General features: G+C 37.6%; 1 protein-coding gene across 1 annotated transcript in view; it reads left to right on the forward strand.

Moving 5' to 3' along the window:
* cacna2d1a (calcium channel, voltage-dependent, alpha 2/delta subunit 1a) overlaps positions 1–21,875 on the forward strand; it is an 88,856-nt gene that overhangs the window by 30,638 nt on the left and 36,343 nt on the right. Inside the window, exons 4-11 of the mRNA XM_023952498.2 lie at positions 4,493–4,552; positions 7,526–7,561; positions 8,182–8,347; positions 16,412–16,543; positions 16,904–16,973; positions 17,329–17,379; positions 18,502–18,601; positions 21,126–21,284. Of these exons, the coding sequence (XP_023808266.1) occupies positions 4,493–4,552; positions 7,526–7,561; positions 8,182–8,347; positions 16,412–16,543; positions 16,904–16,973; positions 17,329–17,379; positions 18,502–18,601; positions 21,126–21,284 (774 nt within the window). The remainder of the gene's footprint in view (positions 1–4,492; positions 4,553–7,525; positions 7,562–8,181; positions 8,348–16,411; positions 16,544–16,903; positions 16,974–17,328; positions 17,380–18,501; positions 18,602–21,125; positions 21,285–21,875) is intronic.

The raw sequence follows: 21,875 nt of genomic DNA on the forward strand, positions 1-21,875 counted from the left end.
CTCTGCTCTTCTGCTTCTCCCCACACACCAGTGGGATGACAGGTGTGTGTGTGTGTTTTCAATCTTGGCCGCACTAGATGCTTCACTCAGGCTGCCAGGGAACGTGCATGACATCGTCAGAAAACATGTTCATTTTACGGCCGACAAACTGTAAGATCACAGGTGCTGCAGAGGACAAGCTTGAAGTTGTGGAGTTCAGAAGCAAGAGGTGGTTTGAGTTTTTTTCTTTTCTTTTAATTCGTTGCCTTTCCATAAAAACTGCATTTACAGGTGAGATTTGTTTTATTTTAGGTATATGATGGTGAATCAATGAGTTCCTGCATTTTCTAGGAACTAGATATTGAGAATACAATAGAATACAACTTTATTGATCCCACAAAGGAGACAAAATCTTGCTACCATAGCTCTATTAAAAATAGCAGATAGATAATAAATAACAATTAAAAAATCCATTTAAAGAATTAAAAACTGTCTTTTGTTGAATATTTACGAGGCTTTGTAGAGTTAGCTGGCAGGAAGAAAGATCTGTGAAAGCGATCCTTCCAACAGCGAGGTTTACTCAAAGAGCTCCTCAATGTAAACATGGTCTCGTGCAGAGGTTGATGATGATGATGAAAAGAATTGTGCATGATGGATTCCGGCTTCTGTAGCATCCTCTTTAAACCCACTGCAGTCACAGACTCTAGGATGTGACAGGAGATCACAGGCCATCAAAGATATATATGCACAAAAGATAAAAAATATCTAAATAATATATATAAAAGATACCTCGGTGAATCCTCATCACTTTGCCTTTGATGGCAAAGCGTATAAAAGGTTTCATATAAAAAAAATCAAGACCATTTAAAACATTATAATAAAAAAATCCAGCATGTACAAACTATTAGTGAAACAGGGGGTTTGTATTTCAAAATAAGATCAGTCAAATCCTTGCCAGACATAGAAATCTTGGGCATATTGTATGTTGGGTGTGAGTTTATTACTGTTACAGCAGAACAAAAAGACACAAAAAATTTTTTTCTTGGAGCGCAAACTATTCTGTCTTCCTTTTCTACCAGCGAGCACCGTGTGGGATTTGAAGGATTACAGACATGATTAGATTTTTCTCCACTATACCACTGCCATGTGTAAACAGTCTGTGTCACCCACAGAGGGGATTTGAAGGAGAAAGCAGTCACATGACCATCGTAATTAAGACTCCAGTTTGTTATTCTGCGATTTTATTTGTGTATTTTTTCATTTTTTTTGTCGTATATGCTGTACATACCCTAAAAAAATCAACACGTTGAATAAATCTGTTAAAAGCTAAAATAGATTATTATTCATGAATCCACAGTCCAAACTAGAAACTCATCATTATTCTCTCATATGACTCAATTTTGAAGAAGTTCTCTGGCTGTTCCTTTGAACTGTTTCCTTTTTCCTTACTTATAAAATTCTCCTTTTTACCTTGGGGTCCATTTGACTTTTTTGGAAAATGAAAACTCTGAATAGTAAAGCTAGAAAAATCAGGAGAAACTTCAACAGCTACTGACCTTTGACCCCCTCCCCCCTCCCCTTGGCTTTTTGATAAGCCTGCGAGCTCCCTGTGCATACATGAGGTTGGCTGTTTGTGGGCTGGGGTGTACCTGTGTGTTCAGGTGCTGGAAGTCTGAGCCGGCAGGTTTATCAGTATGTTTACTTTTTATTTATATTTTTATTTCCGGTGCCTCGCTCTGGGTCGGCTGCTGTTCATCCGCTGCGGCTTTAGATGGGGGCCTGTACCGCCACTGAGCTGTGGAGCTGGTCCACGCCTATGATGCTGCATTTGACTGGCTATGCAGCTGTTTTCGTGCTCAGCCTATTTCCTATTTCTTATTGCCTTACCCCATCAGTTAGAGGGTGGGAGGTGTGAAAGGCCTGGGGGGGTTGTATGTAGGTATGGGGACGGGATTCTTTTAATTTTCATGCTTGTTTTTTTATATTTTTTATTTCGTTTTGTTTTAATGTAAAGACGTTTCTGTTATGCGTTCATAGGAAAAGTTTTATATAAATAAAGTTTGATTTGATTTGATAAGGGTTGGAGGGGTCTGTTGTCACACCAATGAAATTTCTAAGTGTTCTTTGTGAAGAGGTAAGTGGGACAACAATACTGAGCAGATGGATAAATTGGTTGATTTTATTTTAGCAGATTTATGAGTCATTAAATTCATCAAAGAGTTTTAGTAGCTTCCCCTCCCAACCAGGTTGGCATCAAGTCTTACCTTGTAGTTTCTGGAATGAAGCTACAAGGTAAATACTTTATTAACCTGCCTGTTTCCCACATTTTTAGAATGATTCAGAGAACTGAGTGACCTGGCATCTCCAAAACAGGCTTCTGATCAGCTAAACCCTGTAGGTCACATGACTATCTTAATATAGTTAAAATCAGTTATCAGCAGATAACTTTGGATGAAGACACGTCATTTATTTCTAGTGTTCTCTGCATTTTTAAGCAATGCACCGGCAGATAGTTTCAAGGCTGCTTCCTTGTTGCTGCCCGCTGTTACATGCAGGGGTTTCTCACCTGTATGTTTGTGGACGTAACACCGCAGAGACGGGAGAGCAGTGGCAGCAGGGATCCATCTGCCTCCTGCTTGAGTTTTTGTCTTATTTTGTCATCATTCTCTTATTATCATCTCTTTTTTTCTTCTTTTGAAGAACAGGGATTATTTTATTTTTTTTGTTTTTTTTTACAACCAAATAAGAGGGATGTCTGCTGTTCATTTTTCCCCCCACTGGTGCATTTATTTGATCAGCCGTTCTCACCTCGCAATAAAAAATAAGTCAGGACATCGCTGTTATATTCTGTTTATTCTTAAATTAAAACAGCTATGGTTAACAAAATAATTTCCCTGTCAGGGGATCAATAACATTCTAACAAGGGTAATTCTGTCTTAGTTTAACAATGAGCTGCAAAGCAAATGCTCACTCGGTTGAGACAAGGTTTCAGGATTCAATGTATATGCCTTTGACCCCGTGACATATATTTGATAGTTTGTAAACCTGGGGAAATTTCGTATTCAAGAAAAGCAAGAGTGCTATTCAAAACAGACATACCAAATGTAAAATGAAGTTTTTAATTTTTTTTATTTTCTGTTTTTTTTTTTTTTTAATAGCGAACAAAGTATTAATTTGTGCACAATTTTGTTTTGTCAGTTATCCTACATAGTTAATGCTATTGAGGAGTTTTTTTCCTTAGTTAAACAGTAACTGTGCGGACTTTTCTTAAACTAACAAGAAGGTGACATTTTATTTTCCTCGAGTCACTTCTAGCTTACAAACTTTTGGCACAGAAATCTATGATATTATTAGGTGTCCACAATAGCTGTAAAAGTACCATCATAACCTCAACTGTCAAGAACTTACTGTATATTACTTAATAAGGTGTAAAAATTGTCTGTCAGGACACAGGATTCCCATTTATGGATTTACGAAAAGTGTGGGAGGAAGAGAGATGGGTATTAGAAACAAGATTGGAGGGGTAATATTGTTTTCCAGGTGACACAAATAGAGCTACAATGATGACACACATGAAAACACAACTTCTACCTTTTCCCAGAATTTAAGCCTGTGTGCCTATAGGTTTGGTTCAGATATTTCCAAATGTATTTCTTAGTTTTAGTTCCAAAAGGTTTGAAGCAAAAGCGGTGTCTACAGTTATTTTTTATTCCAGATGAATTAATAGGAACCCCCGTTTTCTCAAACTGTTTCAATCTTTACATTAGGGATATGGTTTCATTTAAATCTCTACCTTTATTTCTTGAATTTTCTTAAAAAGTAAAATGTTTTTATGGTTCTGGGGGGACATATATTTTTTTAGTCATCAAGAACACGTGACTCGAGTTTGGTTTACTCTAGGCTTCACGTTGAACACAAACCTGGCAACGATCCTCATTAAATGTGACTATCAGTTAGTCTTTAATTGCTTTGTTTGCATTCATGGCAAAATTTAATTTAACAATTCACTGAATAAACATCCCTTTGCCTTCATCTAATATATTAATTTACTCCAGATTTCCCCCTTTTTTTTTTACGATCCTGACTTGAAACCCTTAGAGTCATTACTGGAAGAGCTGATATTTCCCGAGGGAAATTAATAGTACAGTGCATTTCTGTACCAGGTACACATTAAAACTGTGCCCATTATAAACCCATTAACCTAGTCATTAGGATCAGTGAAAAGATGGAATAGGCCTGTGTCTAATTTTAGTACAGGACTGTCATCACAGGTCCTATTTTAAGCGTTCAGTCACTTAAACCCTTTTTTCCTTGAAAGCGCTGCTTTTGCTTCCATAATGACTAAAATTCTGATACTTGGATGCAAAAGTTTTCATTTGAATTTGTCAGGGTTTCATTAATAAATGACATCATACAGACATGTATTGCTGGAGTTTTTGAAATGAGCTCCACAATAAATCAATAATTGAAATGAAATGTTCTTTACAGTTGGTTTTGTTTTGTTTTGTTTTAGAGGCTGGCAACAGAAGCAGAAAAGTTTCAGAAGGAGCATCAGTGGACGGAAAAAAGTGAGGTGAGTGAGCATCAGCTAATGTGTCCAGTAACACTGACCATCAATCAACAGAGGGGCCAGGTGGATGTTCTGACAGGAATCATTGCTATACTTCTTACAGGGACTTTTCTGTTTTAATGGAGGTAGAAAAAAGTAGATAGAAAAAACGAGTCCTGAAAATATGACTAATTTTGTCGACAGAATTACATTTGTGACGCCATTTAGTATTAAACTGTTTAAAGTGAGCAAACTGGCGTCATGTCAGGAGAAATTTGTTTGGTCACTATTTGATAGGACTTTCCCAGTGTTTCTGAAAATATGATATAGTAAAACTATATTTTTTTCTATAATGTTTTCTCATTTTTCAAAAGCATGTATTGTTATATCTACTAGCTATAATTTTTGATTAAATTTTTTTTTTTGCCACTTTAGAAGTTGTTGAGTGGAGAGCGCGAGCGGAGACCGTGGTTCAAATCCCAGAGTTTGCATGTTCTCCCTTTGCACGCCTGGGTTTTCTCTGGGCACTCAAGTTTCCACCCACAGTCCAAAAACATGTTCATAGGTTAATTGGGATCTCTAAATGGCCCTTCGGTCTGTATGTTCCGAAAGGGAAGCAACCGGTTCTGAAGAAAGAGCGATAGAAGTTGTTGAGTTACTTCATCAGGTAACTTTAATTATTGCAGGAAGTGAGGCGGGAAATCTCTAGAGAATATTCCGTGGTTCCTGCAACATGCATGAATGGGATCCAGAAGTTGAAAAAAAGTTCCTCTACTAAAGTCCAGACATCAGGTTTAGGTTTTAAATACAGTTTTTTACATTTGGCTGCGTTTGGACATTAAGAACATTCAGAGACGAAATAATTACCATAATAGCTAAGGTTGTTTTTGAACAGATGCCAGAGTCTGACTCAGAGTCCCCACCTTTAAAACTTGTTTAGTGTTTATAAGAAAAAAGCAGTTTTGGGCCATTATAGATGTGTTTGGCAAAATGCTCAACTCAGCACTCTTGGAAATGAAAACAAAATATCTCCAAGCTCTTATAAAACCACTTTAAAAATGTCATTCACATGGATTTGTTTTTTTAAATTTCAAATAGACCAATTAAATGAATGCGACATTGGGCATGAAGTTTTGATTCTTGTGCCAATCTGACCATTATGTATGTTTGATCTGCATATAGGTTGACCTGAAACTGCTGCAGTGAGCAGTCATTAGCTTTCCTTTCTCTTTTTTTTAGATAACATTCATAAAAGGTTACATTGAATTTTACAGAAATTGAAATTCAGTGATCATTCAATATTTATTCATCACAGTAATCTTTCTATGGATTTCTTTGAATAAATGTTTACATAGAGTCATTTAACTATTGTGAGGACAACATGAGTGCTAAACAGCCTTCAACAGCCTGACACCGACCCCTTAAGCTAACATCAATAAAGTGGTAGCTGGAGGGAGTGAACCGTCTCTGCAGCTCCAGGACATCTTTATTTTATTTTTTTACAGCTAAGCTAGCTCGTTAACACCCTGCTGTCCTGCAGACTGACAGAAGGCCCAGCAGTGACCGTGTCAGGCACAGGTCTGTGGAATAAAACAACAGGTGCAATCACGAAGACGGTTTTCTCTGCACTAGGGGGCCACAGTTTTGAAAAAAAATAAATTGTACAGTGTTATTGACAACTCGCAAAAAACCTTGTTGCATGAGCTCAGTCTGAAATTGAACTTTGCCAAACAGATTTTAGCATTAATCTTAAAATTATTTTTTAAAATTAAGGGTGCATCCCCTTTTTATCCATAACTCTCCATATTTATTTGAAAATGAAATGTCTATAGCTGCAAGAAAAAGTACAAAAATAAAGTCATAAAACACAGTTTGTCACTTTGTGATGCACATAATACTTAAACTGAGAGTTTGCATCTAAAAACATTAAATAGAACAAAATATCTGCTCCTTTTTTATCTTTTTCTTTTTTTTTTTCAATTAGTTTATATCTGACAACAATTTGTAAGAAAAATCAACATTTTCTGTGGAAGCAATAAAAAAGAAAGATGCAAAAAAAGAGCTTTGTTTGCAGTTTACATGGTGTTTCATCAATGTAACATTTGAGCAAATGACATCCTCAGAGTGGAACCAAAGGGTTCATCATGTCAGAGAACTGCTGTTGTTCATCTTTTTCAAACGGGAGGAATTTCGCTTGCTAGGTTTTGCAGGCTTTTGCTTTTCGCTGACGATGCACACAGGTCAGCTCCAATACTGATCAGATATTGACAGCGGGCCGATGATAATTATGCCGTAGACCATGTAGTCTATACCTATGAAGATACATTTTTGCAAAAAAAGTGATGTATTTGGTCTACTGTCCACATCTTTGATCCATGTAAGACATAGACCTAATACATTGACAGTGGACCAACTATATCTCAACTGATGTTTGGCACAAATGGAACCCTATACAACATTGGTAGTGAATTAAATCTGTCTATGAGCTGCAATGTGGTGTGGACGTTACCACTCTCGTCTCACTGCAAGCAGGTTCAAATCCCAGCTGAGTCGTTTCTAAGCATGTTCTCCGGAGCATATGTGGGTTTCCTCAGGGCATTCTAGCTTCCAAAAATATACTTCAGAGGTTGATTGGTAGTTCTAAAATGTAAGTGTGTCGTCTGTCTTTGTGTCGCACTGCAATGGAGCGAACTGTAGGGTGGATAGGCTCCAGCTTCTTTGTCACTCTACAAATAAATGAGCAGGAGTTCAAGTTTGACAAATTTAGCTTTGGAAATAGTCGTTCCAGTAAAATTATTTCAACAAAATTCAGTTTTGACAGAAGCACTTTCCAATCTTTTCAGCGATTTTCTCTACAGTTTGAATTGTTTGATCAAAATGAGCAAAGAAGTGTCTTTTTTTACATAACATTTTTGAACGTTCACTTTTTACTTGGTTCTTTGGTGTGTGTTTTTTTTTATTTTGACACTCATTCTACTTTTTTGTGTTTCCCTACAGGATAATAAAATATTTTACTACAACGCCAAAGATGGAGTAAGTACAACTTTCTAACATTTCTCACAAACCTAATCTGCAGGGGCCAGTCACTCTTGCATGCATCCATGTCTTTATTAATAATTAATAACTAGTATTTACTTAAGCAGCAAGGTCATTTTTAGGTTTTATTGTTTAAAATACATCCCAACCTTCTGAGGTTTGATGTTATTTAAAGTAAACAATTACAGTGGATCACTGTGGATGGCTGCATTCTGCTATAGATGATATTTAAAGCCTCATACTGAAATACCCATGACTATTTGTGGTACGACGAATTCCTTTCACTCCCCTGAGATATCACCTGTCTCTTCTGATAAAGTAGGATCAGCATAATATTAACTTTATCTGTATCAATGAGGGAGAACCATAGTCACTGCACACTATGTCACTCTGCATTGTCCTGACAGACCGTTTGGATGCCTGCGCTTTTGCTGCCAAAAATGTATGCCTCTCCTATCTGTCATGACATTTCATTGAACAGTCATCACTGATATTTTCAGTAAAAAAATATTCTGCAAATAGTGTATAGGGTTTTCATAATGTATGCTGATGAATCTTGAAGAAAAAATTTGGGACATAGTTTAACCTGAAACTCTGCTTTTTATTGTTTCCTGTAGACAAACAAGACAGAATTTGAGGAAAAACAAAAAGGAGAAGACGGAGATGAGTTGAAAAACAGATTCATTCCGGATGATTTTACTAATGAGACGGACGAGAACTTTAAGCGAAGAGTTTCCTTCAACACCACTGCTGTCCACATCCCCACAGACATATATGAAGGCTGTAAGTTGGACATTTTCTGTACTTTTTCCAAGAAAATGTAATGTTCTTTCTGTTTATGATCAGTTGTTTTAGCTAAAAATGATCTGAAAAAGTGAGGAATTTTATCACACAACAGGCTGAGGTGCTGATTGGAAGGTTTAGGCCAGAGGTCTGCAACCGGCAGCCCCAGAGCGACATGTGGCTCTTTTACTCCTCCATTCTGGCTCTTTGGTTAAACAATAACTGTAAAGTAAAAAGTAAATAGGTAATAAAGTAAAAAAAAAAAAGGTAAAGTAAGCTAACTTCATTCAAATTATTCCCAAACAGTTGAGGATAATACACATAACAAGTAAAAATTTTCCACAGATTTTTGTGCACCACATACCACAGAAAATCAGTTGGACATCAGTTAGTACAACAAGAACTAAAGTGCACCAGATTAAAAGGCAGATATTCTATTTTTGAACAAATTCAAGGATTTTAAGATAAAAAATGCAGCAAGGGTTACTTAATTAGCTCTGATTAAATTTTGGCTTGTTAGATTTAAAAATTTACACATTTCTGAGATGCACCAACATCTGTAAAATTTCCTTTATTTTTATTTTGCCACTGGTGCCATTAGACTACCTATTATTAGATTTGTTGCATTGAGATGGTCCTATGTGACACACCGTGTCTTTTATTTTGAAAGGAAGTCATGTGAACCTCCGTCAACTATTTTGTATTTAGAAAAATATGCTATTCTCCGTTTGTTTTATTTATGCCAAAACTATTAGTTCATTTATACTTATACTAACATAGATACAACGTAGTGTCTTGTTTTTCTAAAGAGTGAAACAAGACTTTCCGGCTCCTGTCTGGTTGTTATCAAACCGAATAGTTCTTTAAGTGTTGCAGAGGCCTGATTTAAGCATTTTCAGGTTGATTTGAAACGTTTACAAAACCACACCGGAAGGCAGACGTGGGTATACGCAGTGTACAAGGCGAGTGTCTGATGTTTGCCAAAGTGACCTTTCTTCACAAAATCAGTCATGTGAAGTTAGTTGAGCCACAAAAGTCAAGTGTGTCATGTGACTCGTCATGCCTGATGGCCAACATTAGTCACTCAAGACTGAAGATAGCTTTGAAAGCTGTCTTCTGATCATCGACTTCCATGGGATGAAACAACAGTGCTGACTTGTGCAGCACTTCCTGCTGCAAAAAATCCCAGTCACTTTTTATTGGTTAAATATCTTAAACCTAGATATGTGCAATTGATTTGCACCATTCCAAATTGCAAATATTGTGCAATAAATACAACCAAATAAATATTCACAAGAAAAACCTGGCAATCTGCAATAGTACAGCAGCTGCATTCAAATAATATGAAAGCCAAAAAGAAGTAGTGAGCACAACAGCTGCACTGCCTGTTTTTACTCATCATGAATTATGTCATTGTCACTTTTATTCCAAAAGCCAGACCTATGTAAAAAAAATAACGTTTTTGGTGTGCTCTTATGCTACGTACACACAGGGCATGTGTGGCGCAGTCAAGTTTGTTTACACAGATCTGTCGCTACCAGATTGGAAAAGGTTTGGTGCACAAAATCGAAGCGGTGCAAATCTCGCCAATCTCGCCAATCTTGCTCAAGACTTTTTTTTTCCACAGCTATTTTCTGATATATGAAAGATTTGGTGTCATATAATTCCAGCTGGGCGCAAACCACAATTGTTAGTTTCTCCTTTATAACCAATTTTCAAACTGCTGGAGCTTCCATGTTTTGAAAAGGACGCTTCCCAAACGTCAAAGCACAACTGCAAGTCCCAGATTGGTCAAAGTTCAGCAGCTTAAAGTTTTAGCGTGCGTTCATTTGCCATGTGTTTTGTACGTTGAGTCTGAAAAAGGAGTTAAAAACTTCTGTAGCAACACGTGAATGCGAGAATACAGCATTACAGATTATGTCTGCCCCCTGAACTGATGTTAGACATTTATCCCAGGATTCTTCAGGAATATTAGTTGTAAATTTACCAGCAGGGATGAAACCACTTTTCTCTTCTCTTGATTATTACTCATTCCCCTCAAACAGTGGTGCATGCAAGTGATCTGGAAATGACAATATGTGGAAGGGGCACTTGTTTCTTTCGGTGATGACTGACCGTGCACGTTACGACTCCAACTCATCCTCTGGGTAATCAGATTGTTGTTTTCGGACGAAGATTAGTGGAGCACAAGGACACAAGAAGAAAGAAGTAGGTTGCAGGCATTTCACCCACATGAAGCACAGTCACAGAGTAGAAGTCATGTCCTTCCTTGGGGACACTCTTATTCACATTTACCCACACACATAGTATCGATTCAGCAATATAACACAAGCACAGCCTCAGATGATGAAGATGGCTGGCAGGGAAGCTTAAGATAGGAACAGCGGATCTGTTTTGATGTCAAGGAAAGCCAATATGTGCAGAGCGACAGGAGCCTTTTATAGTAACTGTTGCTCGCACACATTATTAAATGAGTACACCATCAGAGCAGTTCAGAAGGTTCCTTTTATGCCCAAATGAGATCAATTCTATTTTGACCGGGACTGCACGATCGCTATCGGTTTCAATGACAGGCGGCTAAATGTGGCAGACTCACTCACGTGACTTTAATGTCCCTCGACAGCGAGGGACTGCACATAAGCTGCATTAGAAGAGTGCATTGACGGGCCTCTGACTGTCATTGCCAAATGGCCAAATACGCCCGGTTATTTTTACAAGCCGCAGCTCTAATAATGAAAGTGTTGTGATTCATCCGTCTGTCCTTCACTCTTTCTTTACTCTTGTTCCTCTCTTTCAGTCTTCCTTTTGTTTTTGCGGCTTTACAGCTTTCATAATCTTTATTATGAAAGATTTGGACATATTTTGTTAGATTTTTGCTCTTGCTTTTCATTTTAGTGGTTAATATTCAGTATATTTGAATGCTTTGAGCTCCATTTTTTTCCTGCACACAGTAGAATATAAACTACCGTACTCTGAGTTTGATTTAAGACTTTATTTAAGATGACATATTTCACTCTAAACAGTTACTGTCAACAAATTGTCACTCCTAAGTGGCGTTCTCCTTCATATGTAGACTTTGATCATTCCTGTTCCTCCTGAGCTAATTCAAAAGTTGTCTACACAGCTTAATTCTTCCCAAAAAGTCCAATCAATCTGTTTAAAACCAAAAAGCTAGTCTCTTTCTTAAAGGCTCCTGAAGCACTGAGGACATTATAGTTGTTCTATGAAGGTTTCTATTGTAAAGCTTTGTAGCTTTTATCTCTACCTGCATAAAACTTAGTTTAGTCAGGAATACAAGAAAAACAAAAAAAAACAAAAATGACGAAAAGTAATAAGAAATATGTATGAAATATAGAGAAAATATTTATGAATATGTGCAATGAGAAAAAGTAGAAAAAGATCTTTCTTGTTGAACCGGCGCTTCGATTTCATTAAAATTTGCTAAGACAAAACCAAAAAAGGACATAAAAAAAACGATTTCACTGTTGCGATATATATAAACTAATTAATGTTCATCAAAGTTATCTTTTTAGCCCTATTGTAAAAAAACATATAGTTCATTTATGTTTGCTGGCCTTTGGAGTGAGCCACCTTGTGGTCAGTAGAGGAACTGCAACATTTGCTCCTTTTATCCTGGGTTCAAATGGAAAGTTGGATTTGGTTGCAACACGGTTTTGTATTTTGTTGTCAACTTTCACCAACCAATGTGTCTGTATTTTGCTGGTTCAGTGCAACCGTTTTTAAAAGCACACCACAAAAGGAGAGAGTGTAAAGATGGGAAGAAAAACCACTAGAAAGTAGCAAATTATCTGTCCATACAGCAAGTCATTTTGAATTAACAGAAATATTATAAGACAATGTCAAAAATCTGCAAACAAGGAGTTCAATAAATTGTTTAAAACTGAATGTCACAGCCAAATAATATGATTTTATTTTGCTAGTTCTAAGCAAACAGTTTGTATTTTTTGAGTTTTTATGAACCTAAATATAGTTTGTTTGATTACAATGACAGAAAGGTTGTGTAATAAGTAGAAATGGCTACAATTAAGCATCAGTAATACTTCAGTAATACTAAAAGTGGCTCTTTGTGACTTTTTTTTCTGTAAAAATCTTAACATTTGATAAACGCCTTGCCGTGGTTTTCAAAACAACTGGATGTTTAAAAACTGTGCCTCCTCCATGTTATGAAGTACTCCTGTTCAGTCAAATGAATTCAGATTTCATGTGAACATTTATTAAATCAAACAAATTAATTTTTCTTAGCCTTAAATGGAGTTTGCCAGTGTCGAGAGTATGGAGCAAAAGGATTTTGACTCATTTTGCTAATAATAATGTCCTTACTTACTAGTGCACCATTCACAAAACTGTCATAGAACAATAAAAGCTTTATTTTGAATAAATGAACTGTTGTGTACTCCTCTGTCTGAGCTCAATTGTTGCCTTTTAGCTGTAGTTGTGTGTTTGCTGTGTTGGATTTGGTCTTCATTACCTCAGCTGGTGTCAGTGTGGAGTAATAGTTACCGGAGTCGCAAAGGTTGTACAGGTGTTGTTGCTCTTGCTCAGCCTCATTAAAGACAGGCTGCTCCTCAGCTGCCTCTGCGGCAGGCCGCTTCATCAGCGTTGCCATGACGGCGCGTACATGCACCTCAGCGTACCGCGGCGTTCTGTTTTGTCTTTTCATGCTGAGGGAGCTGTAACTGGATTAGAGGACTTTGTCTAGACAAGTCTGATGTCCTTGTATCTTTTAGTTATCCTGAAGGAGAGATGCATCATCCACCTCTTTAACTGCACTGCACTCCCCCTCCTCCTGTCCTTTACCTTTTCTCTTCCTCAATTTTTTATTTATTTTTACTTTAAGCCATCTCCTTACTTCTTCCATATTAGGCAAATTGTTTAGTCCTCTACGTGGAGGCAGTTGTGCTGGCCTCTTTCTCCCCCGCATGATCGGAATCCATACTCCCCTGCAGATCCAGTGTGGGTGGTCAGACTGGGAAAATCATCATGTTGTATGCACACATGCCCCACATGAGGCAGGCCGCCTGTGCACAAGCCTTCGTTTAAGACGGAGATGGAAGGAAACGCTCAGCTTGTACCAAATGAGCCCCATCACATGCAGCCCCTGCACTGCATGTGGACCTCACGGCTGCATATGCATTAGGCCGGCGTGGATGCAACAAGAGTAGATGAGAGCGTTGGCAGGAGATCCAAGACTCCTCTGATGCCCGTTTGCATCAATGCTGTGTGGCACCTGTCAGGCTGGGACACACACACACGGTGACAGGCTGAGATACTGTGACACTGTGTCCATGTGTTATAGTCAGAGTCCCTTTGGTGAAGCCCACAGCGTTTAAACAGATTTTCTTTTCTATTTGCTCCCTTGTGTCACTTCATACACGTTCTGTTTCATTTCCAGAGGCTTGCAGCCAAACTCTGAGGTGTGCTCATATCCATCTCAGTCTCTGCGTTTTCATCCCCATCTTGCTTTCATTACGTGTGCGGCGACGTGTGTCCTTGCGAAGAGTTGGACGTGTTCCTGAGATGTTCTAATCAACTGAATGGACTTCACATTTACATGCAGGGAGGTTCCCAGACTGTTTCTTTGCATCAATCCCATTTCACCTTTTCATAAACCAAGACACTTGTGAGTGTGTTTGTGCACGCTACATTTATTATTATATTATATTATTATATTATATTATATATTTTTGAATTATCTCTAGTTGGTAAGTTACACAAATGCTTTACTTTAAAAGCGCACATCAATGTCATCATTAATTTTTGCGCAATTTTTTTCTTGTTACGTTTTTTATAAATATAAAAAAAAAACTTCTAAGTTCTAAATTATGTAATGCGAGGTTGGTTGAGGGTCACACCCTGATCATCTTTCATTCTCAAAGCATTCCCAGTGTTGTGGGTGGGACTGTTGGCACAGAGCAACCCCGCCCCCACTTCCCATCACCTCTCTGTTCACTCTCTCCCGCTAGCTTACAGTCCCTCATGCCCCCAACCTAACAGTAACAAAAACAATCTTTTTTTTAATTTTTCATCTGCTCCCGAATCACAGCATTAAATTAAAAAAAAACAGAGAAATGCACTTTAACGCTTAATTGTTTTAATATATGTCATCCATCGCGAGAAAAATGTCACAGGAACATGTTAAAAACACCAAATACTCAGTGAGAGGGACAGCACAGGCATAAGGACTTTATTGCACTTTCACTTTTATATTTTTTATATTTTTGTAGAATCTAGCAGCAGAAACTACATCCTGTAAAACAGCTTACTGTTTGCAGACATTGCCAGAGGAGGAATAGAAGAACAACCAATGAAGCAGATCTTCTCTGATACCCTGATCCATGCCTGTCGCTCTAAGTATGCAAACATTCAAACACGCGTGCCTTAACCCGTAAAGTCCCCCAGGAAACGATGCCAGAGCTGACAAATGAAGCCGACCGGAGTTTGCGTTTTCCTCATGACACCTCTCATTTCTTTTTCCCGTCACTATGACCTCGAGCAAGCAGCGGACGCACCACCTCACGGCCGGGTGTGTTTGCACTGGAAGTGCCATTTCTTCCAGTGTTGATATGAAATCAAGCAATGTCATGCTTTGCTGTGAAGCAAAAAAAATAAATAAAAACTGTCCTTCCCCTGCTCTTGTGTCCTCATTTTTTGGTCAGTTATTCTTTTTCTTCATGTTTTCACAAATGCACAAATCATGTAAAATCTTCCAGCAGGGTCAGCCGCAGAGAAAGAATGAGGCTCTGACTGAAACCTGCTGCGGCTTCTCGTATGAGGCCTTGTTAACCAGGGACTTCTTGTTAGCGATGTCACAAAAAACCAGCAGAACTAATCCATTAAAAGGCCTCCTCAGGGAGCGCGGAGATCCGCTTGGAACGAATGGCCAGCACTCATCAGTAGGATGCACTTTCTCCACAGGAGCACAGGGAGACTCCATCTTTATCCCACATTCGGAGAAAATGACCCTTATTAAAAGATCCAAAAGAATAAGAGGTTCTTGACTTTTTGACTGCAGATACCTCATTTGCTTTGCAAAACTCACATTTTTGTTCTGTTTTACTTATCGAATCAAATCAAACTTTATTTAAAAATAACTTTTTATGCCACAGCAATGCAAAGAGCTTTGTTTTTACCTAAAACAATTTCAAATAAAATGATGAATCTCACAGGATGGCCTCCCCCCTCCCGATCCTCATCAGGGCTCCATATTAATGAGCAATAAATTGCAAGGTTAAACAAATATCTAAAAGATGGACTCCTCTTAGTGCTTGTGCAGTCATTTAGCTTTTTTTTTTTTGCAGGTCTGTTAAAGTAAAGTAAGATCAATTCTGCCCCGAGCAGTCCACGGTCAACAAACTCTTCAGATCACAGTAGGAGAAATGAGCTTCCTTGCAGGATGGCTGGTCTCCCTTAGAGACAAGGTGCAAAGTTAAGCCATCTGCTAGGCTAGGAGCTTGGAATAGAGCTGCTACTCCTCCGCATTGAGAGGAGCCAAATGAGATGTTTTTGACATCTGCTAGAATGCCACCCAGAGGCCTTGTGACAGAACCCTGACACGCTGGTGGGATTTCTTTGACTGGCCGGGAAATACGGCTTCCATAGTCTCATGGAGGATCTGGTGGTCTGGTTGATGAGTGACAGATGATAGATGGTGGATTTAGTCAATCCAGTCTGTTTTCATGGGAAATTAAGTTAGTGTGAGCTTCACCAGGGATGTTACAGAGAAGGTAGAAGTATGATTATGGGGAGTTTTTCTAAACTTTTTTATTTTTATGAACACAGTTCATAAAAAAATAAATAAATCATTATGTTTTTAGAAGAGTTTATCTTATTTAAAAAGTACTGATATTATTTTTTCTGCTTTCTGCGAATTGTGAACCCAAAGCAGACTCAGTGTCAGCGTATGTTTGCATAGTTCAGTGAGCCCCACAGCCTGCTAAACCTCTTTCTTTCTGATTACTTTTTTGGATCCGTTTTCTGTTGCTTTAGAAAAGTCTGCCATGTTCATGCAACTCGCTCCACGTCTCCCCCTGTTTGTGTGTGCAGCCACGATCATCCTAAATGAGCTGAACTGGACCGATGCCTTAGAGGATGTCTTCCGGAAAAACAGGGAGGAAGATCCCTCGCTGCTCTGGCAGGTGTTTGGCTCTGCGACAGGACTGGCTCGTTATTATCCAGGTAAGCAGCCCAGCTTTTGATGAGGACTTCCCAAACACGCCGATGGAGGCTTTCGTGACCGCTGTACTTTATTAGTAATGTGGGCATAAATACTGGTTTCATATGAAGTCCCTTTGGTTCAGATCATGTGGGTGGTTAAAGTTTTTAGAGAGATATTTCAAACAAAGGGATCAGGCTTAAAGTAGTTTCTGATTTGACTATTGCCGCTCTGCAGAAACTATGTCCTATGCCGATTTTGTCTATAAACGGCTTTATTCTAATTAAAAGACCACTAGGAACGCTTTTACAACAAATCAAAAGATGATTGGAGTGGAACTTGTATGAACTTGAATGTAAGGTAAAACCTCTGTCATTTCCCAGCATCCCCCTGGACTGACTCGAGCAGTTCCCCTGACAAGATCGACCTGTACGACGTGCGCAGACGGCCATGGTGAGTGCAGCACCCATGCTGATCACGAGAAGCATTTCAAGTGCTTGTGCCTTTTGTATTCTTGTTTTGAATAATCATACCAGAGCATTGATTATTAAATAATTTCAGCTTTAAGGGCATGAATATATAAAAGTAAAATAAAAAGTCTACATTTTAAAAGTTATTTAAGTCTCCCTGGAGGCCGACTGAATTCACCCACTCACATGAACACTGACTGAACAATCTTTCAACAGCATAGAAATGTTTTTATTCAAAAACATAAGAAAACACTGCATAATGAATACATGTCCAATTGTATTTTATGTTTTTTTGTTCTTGTCTGTGCTGAATGTGTGTGTTTGCCGTTACTCATCAGGTACATTCAGGGCGCAGCGTCACCCAAGGACATGCTGATCCTGGTGGATGCGTGAGTGACGACCCTATGATTCATCCATTAAGGCCAGATTTGATTTTGTTTTGCGCGCCAGGAGGCCTTGATGCTAACTCCCTGGACAGCTTCATCCTGCTGGGCACTGCTGTGCTGTGCCACGCTGACTAACAGGAAGCAGACAGTGCGCCGGGCACCATTGCTGTTCACAGACCACTGGCTTCCATCTGGGATTTAGTCCATCATTCCAGTTTGGATCAATTCAATTCAGTTTTCATGTTTTCTGTCCTCCATTAAAAGTCATCAGTTCAAATCACTTTCAGAAAGTTGAAATTGTTTAGCTCTGTATTGAGACTGCATTTTTCTGCTTTTTTCTTTCTTCTCTTCATGCCCTATTTGGACAGCCTGTTAATATTATTGAATAGAGTGCAACTGGCAATTATTTATATACTTGTATTTTTTCTCATTCTGCTTCGTAATGGTCAAAAAGCACCTGAACTGTTTGTTTTGCTTGTCTGTGATTTTGTCTAATTGAAAACAAGAATAACATTTTCTTTTTTAAAGGGGCGGAGCTATTTTTATATTTTATGTACGTGTTTCGTACTTTTATTAAAACAGCAGTTCTTTTAGCTGAGCTGCTATTTCTAATGCTTAAAGAAGATTGGATTAGGATTTTTTTTTTGCTGGGGGAGCAGCAGCCCCCCTTTGCCCCCCCTGTAGCTCTGCCCCTTGTCAAAAATCAGATGCAAAAGCTCCCATTATTCAGAGGAATGTGAACAACACATGGAAATATAAAAACATATTTTTGTAGCAAACAAAGAAAATGATTGTAAATTATACTAATAGTGTTTTAGTCTGGATAAAGCAAGCTTCAGGTTAATATTAAATATTAATAAATAATTAATGTTAAGTAATATTATTAATTAATTATATATTAGAGAAATATTATTAGTAGAAGAATATTTGTGTGCTTGTTTATTAAAGTAGGCATCATTTCTCTAATCTGGAGAATTCAATTTTTTTTTTACTTTAACAAAAAAAAACTGTTTTTTTTTTTTGCATCTATCCTATAATTCCTTCAAATGTCAACATTTCTGTCAAAGACGTGTATTTTTTAATTTTTTTGTTGAGTTTTTTTAAAACTCTGTTTGCTTGCTGCAGGAGCGGAAGCGTGTCAGGTCTCACCCTGAAGCTCATCAAGACATCTGTGCACAAGATGCTGGAGACCCTCTCCGATGATGACTTTGTGAACGTGGTTTCTGTGAGTTTTCACGCAGCCGAAAACCTTTCCTGCTGTGTTTTCTAAAAGTTTTCTATGTGCACAAAGTTCATCATCCAGCTCACAGACAAGTCCATGTTTATGTGACTGAAAGGAAAAACACAACTTCCAGCCTGTAGACAGCAATGGAAAGATCTTTCTTGCCAAAATTAAGTCACTCATCTTCCTGGCGTCTGATAGTCCTAATCTATCATCAATTAAAGCTCCAGAACCTTCTTGGCAAAAACATTTTTTCTGCCTCCACATAATTTATAGAAAGTAAGAAATAATTGGATGTTTTTCCTCAATTAAAGGAACTTAAGTGTTCTTTACTAACTGGTGACAGTCCCACCAGATCTTGTCTTTTCTCTTTCATCTTTCATTTTGTGCTCTTTTATTTTTATTTTTCAATTTTGAACCTTTATTTAAACCTAGGAAGACACATTCAAAAGTGGAACAAAAGAACAAATTTTTAGTTGAAAAAAACTTAAACACCAGACTAAGAGAAGATAAAAAAAGGCATAGGAAGACAACACTAAACTGTTGTTGTGAACTAACTTTGCTTAAGTCAAGTATTGCATGTAATCTCATGATCTTAACATCAGTTTTTGCAATAGCAGAATATTTATACACAGAAGAAAATTGTTTTTGAGGATATTTTTTTATAAATATAGTGGAAGTTGCAAAATAATATTTATAAAGCAGTTCCCCTCTCATGCAAATAAAAACACAAATAAAATGATTGACATTTAAGTGTAACAATCAGATCAGGATCCCTGTGAACTGCTTCCTGTTGAAGTTACTTTAGTCTTTTAGAGTAGTTTCAGTCTGGAAGTCAAAATATGTTTTAATGCTGAATTGATTTCTGTTGCTCTCCTATGGCAATTTCTGTTCATTGTTTCAGCTTTCATGGTTCATCTCAGGGCATTTTAAATGTTCAAAGATTTTCATTTTTGTAAAGAAAAAAAAAAGGTTTACTGGAACTAACCATTTGAATATTATATTTGTGTTTTTTTTCATAAAGCAGCAAACAGATGCAAATGTTTTTATTGATTTCCATCTTTAATTTTATCTGTAGATGTCCGTCACAGCCTTTTTTCTTGAACTACAGTGAGAAGAAATAGTTTAGTTAAAAAAGAAACTTTTAAAAATAATAATGTAAGCATACATTAGAGCAAAAAATTGGATTTGAAATGTAATTAAAATTGATTTGACCTTTAAATGATGTTAGTTAAAAGCAGAAATGCATCCTCTACAGGAGTTTGCATGTTGTGAAGGAGTGCATGTTGTCACTCTGTGTTCCTGGATTGGAAAAAACCCCTGATTGGCTCCATACAGCTGCTGTTTCTGGCAGCAGATTTCTCTGATGAATGAACTTCTAAACTAACTTGGCACAAAGCAGATGACGTTTTGGATGTGAGTCAAGTCTGTTCAAACTCTGTTTTATCCTAAGTGCTTTTTCTCCAGTCTCTCCTGATGGCGGAGGACGTACATCACTTTGCTTTCTAATTTCTTTCCTATCTCTTTTTAAAATAAAATATTGTCTATTTGTTCAAAGATTTCAAATCCCTAAAATGAAACTGGAAAAGTGTGTAGATATGCACAGAGGTGCTGATATTTTTTGGTAGATTAGTGCTTTTTGATTTTTTTTAAAGTGCAGAACAAACATTTAAGCTCTAAACAGAGTTGTGAAACATGAAAATGCAGTTAAAAATGGCTTTTTTAAATTAAATTGTAACTAAACTGCTGCTTCATGATTTTTACTGAACAACTCCAGTAAAGTTATAATTTAAAAAAATACAATTATGTTTTGCCTCTAGGACTCACATTCTTTCAGTATCAGCAGATCAGATTTGAAGCCTATAAATTGTGGAGAAGCAGCTTTTTTTTGGTCTCATATGAGTTCATACGTTTTGCAAGAACCTATGATTTGTGTTCTTTGGTCATGATGAGGATTGCAAGTTGGCTGTGGGTGCCGTCCAGGTCAAAACAGATGCTGGTTTCTAATGATCCATGTCCCAGCCCTCCACAGGTGTGATTTGTGTGCCCATGCAGGTGTGTGCTGGGGTTCTCCATCTGTTACTGCAGCATAAACATATCAACGGAATTAGCAGGCAGAAGCTTTTTATATCAAACTCTGTAAAGTGATTTAAAAAAACAAATTCTGCTTAATCAATTTCTCTATTTTTCTTTTACCTCCTCATGCCACTATTTTCCATCCTTTCCTGCATAACTTCCAATCCTTTCCTCTGCTCCTGCAGCTCCCTTCGGTCTGTGCAGATTACATTTTTGTTTTTCATTTCACTCTTGTTAGTTGTTTTTTTATTGTTGAAAAATGTAAATGTTTGTACTTTTTTTTATTTAAATGTCTCTTGAGGCTTTCCCTTTTTAATTATTACTTTAAACGTTGAAGGAACACTGCATGACTCTGCAGCGAAGGGGAAAAAAGTCCACATATTTCAAATCAAATATGTGTGAGTGCCTTCCCTCCACTTTCCCGTCAATCCTCCTTCCCTTTTCCCTCCAGTTTAACAAAAGCGCCAGGCCTGTCGCGTGCTTTGAGCACCTTGTGCAGGCCAATGTGAGGAACAAGCGGGTCCTGAAAGATGCCGTGCAGAGGATCAAAGCCGAGGGGATCACCAACTACACCAGTGGCTTTGAGCTGGCATTTGCACAGCTTGCACAGGTAAAAGCACAGCTTCAGGAGTGCTTTATTAAAGTTATTCATGTTGGCTGACAGAAAGGTTTCATAATTATTGGGGAAATTTATGACCTTATGAAGCTGTTTCCTTTAAAATGTGCAAAGAAACACTAAGAAGTGAACCTAACTTGACATTAAAAAAATCAAATAAAAGTCAATTAATTTGTTGTAGAAACTGTTTGACACTTACAGAGTGATATGTCGCCCTCTTCTGGTGGTTTCTGGTAATTGTCTCATGTTTGTCTTTCTCGTGTTTTATTTCAGTTATTTCAGTCCAAGCTATTTTTTTTTCTTTATACATTTTACGTTCTGAACATGTTTCATTTTAAATGATGATACATGTGTGTCTTTTTAATTTGTACCTTTAATCCTAATCATTTAACTTCTTTTAATAATGCTGGTTTAATGATTTGAAGTGTTTCTCCTAAATAAGGATATTTCCTTCCAAAAAGTAGCCTTTGGTAGCAGTTAGTTCTTGGGTTTGATTGGCTTCAAAGTTGGTTTAACTGAATATATATTTTTTCTAAACTTATTTGCATGCGTTTCATTTTTTCAAGGGATTATTTATTTAAAGAC

The sequence above is a fragment of the Oryzias latipes genome, chromosome 23 (assembly GCF_053564925.1).
Source record: "Oryzias latipes strain Hd-rR chromosome 23, Olatipes_Hd-rR_3.1".
Lineage (NCBI taxonomy): Eukaryota > Metazoa > Chordata > Actinopteri > Beloniformes > Adrianichthyidae > Oryzias > Oryzias latipes.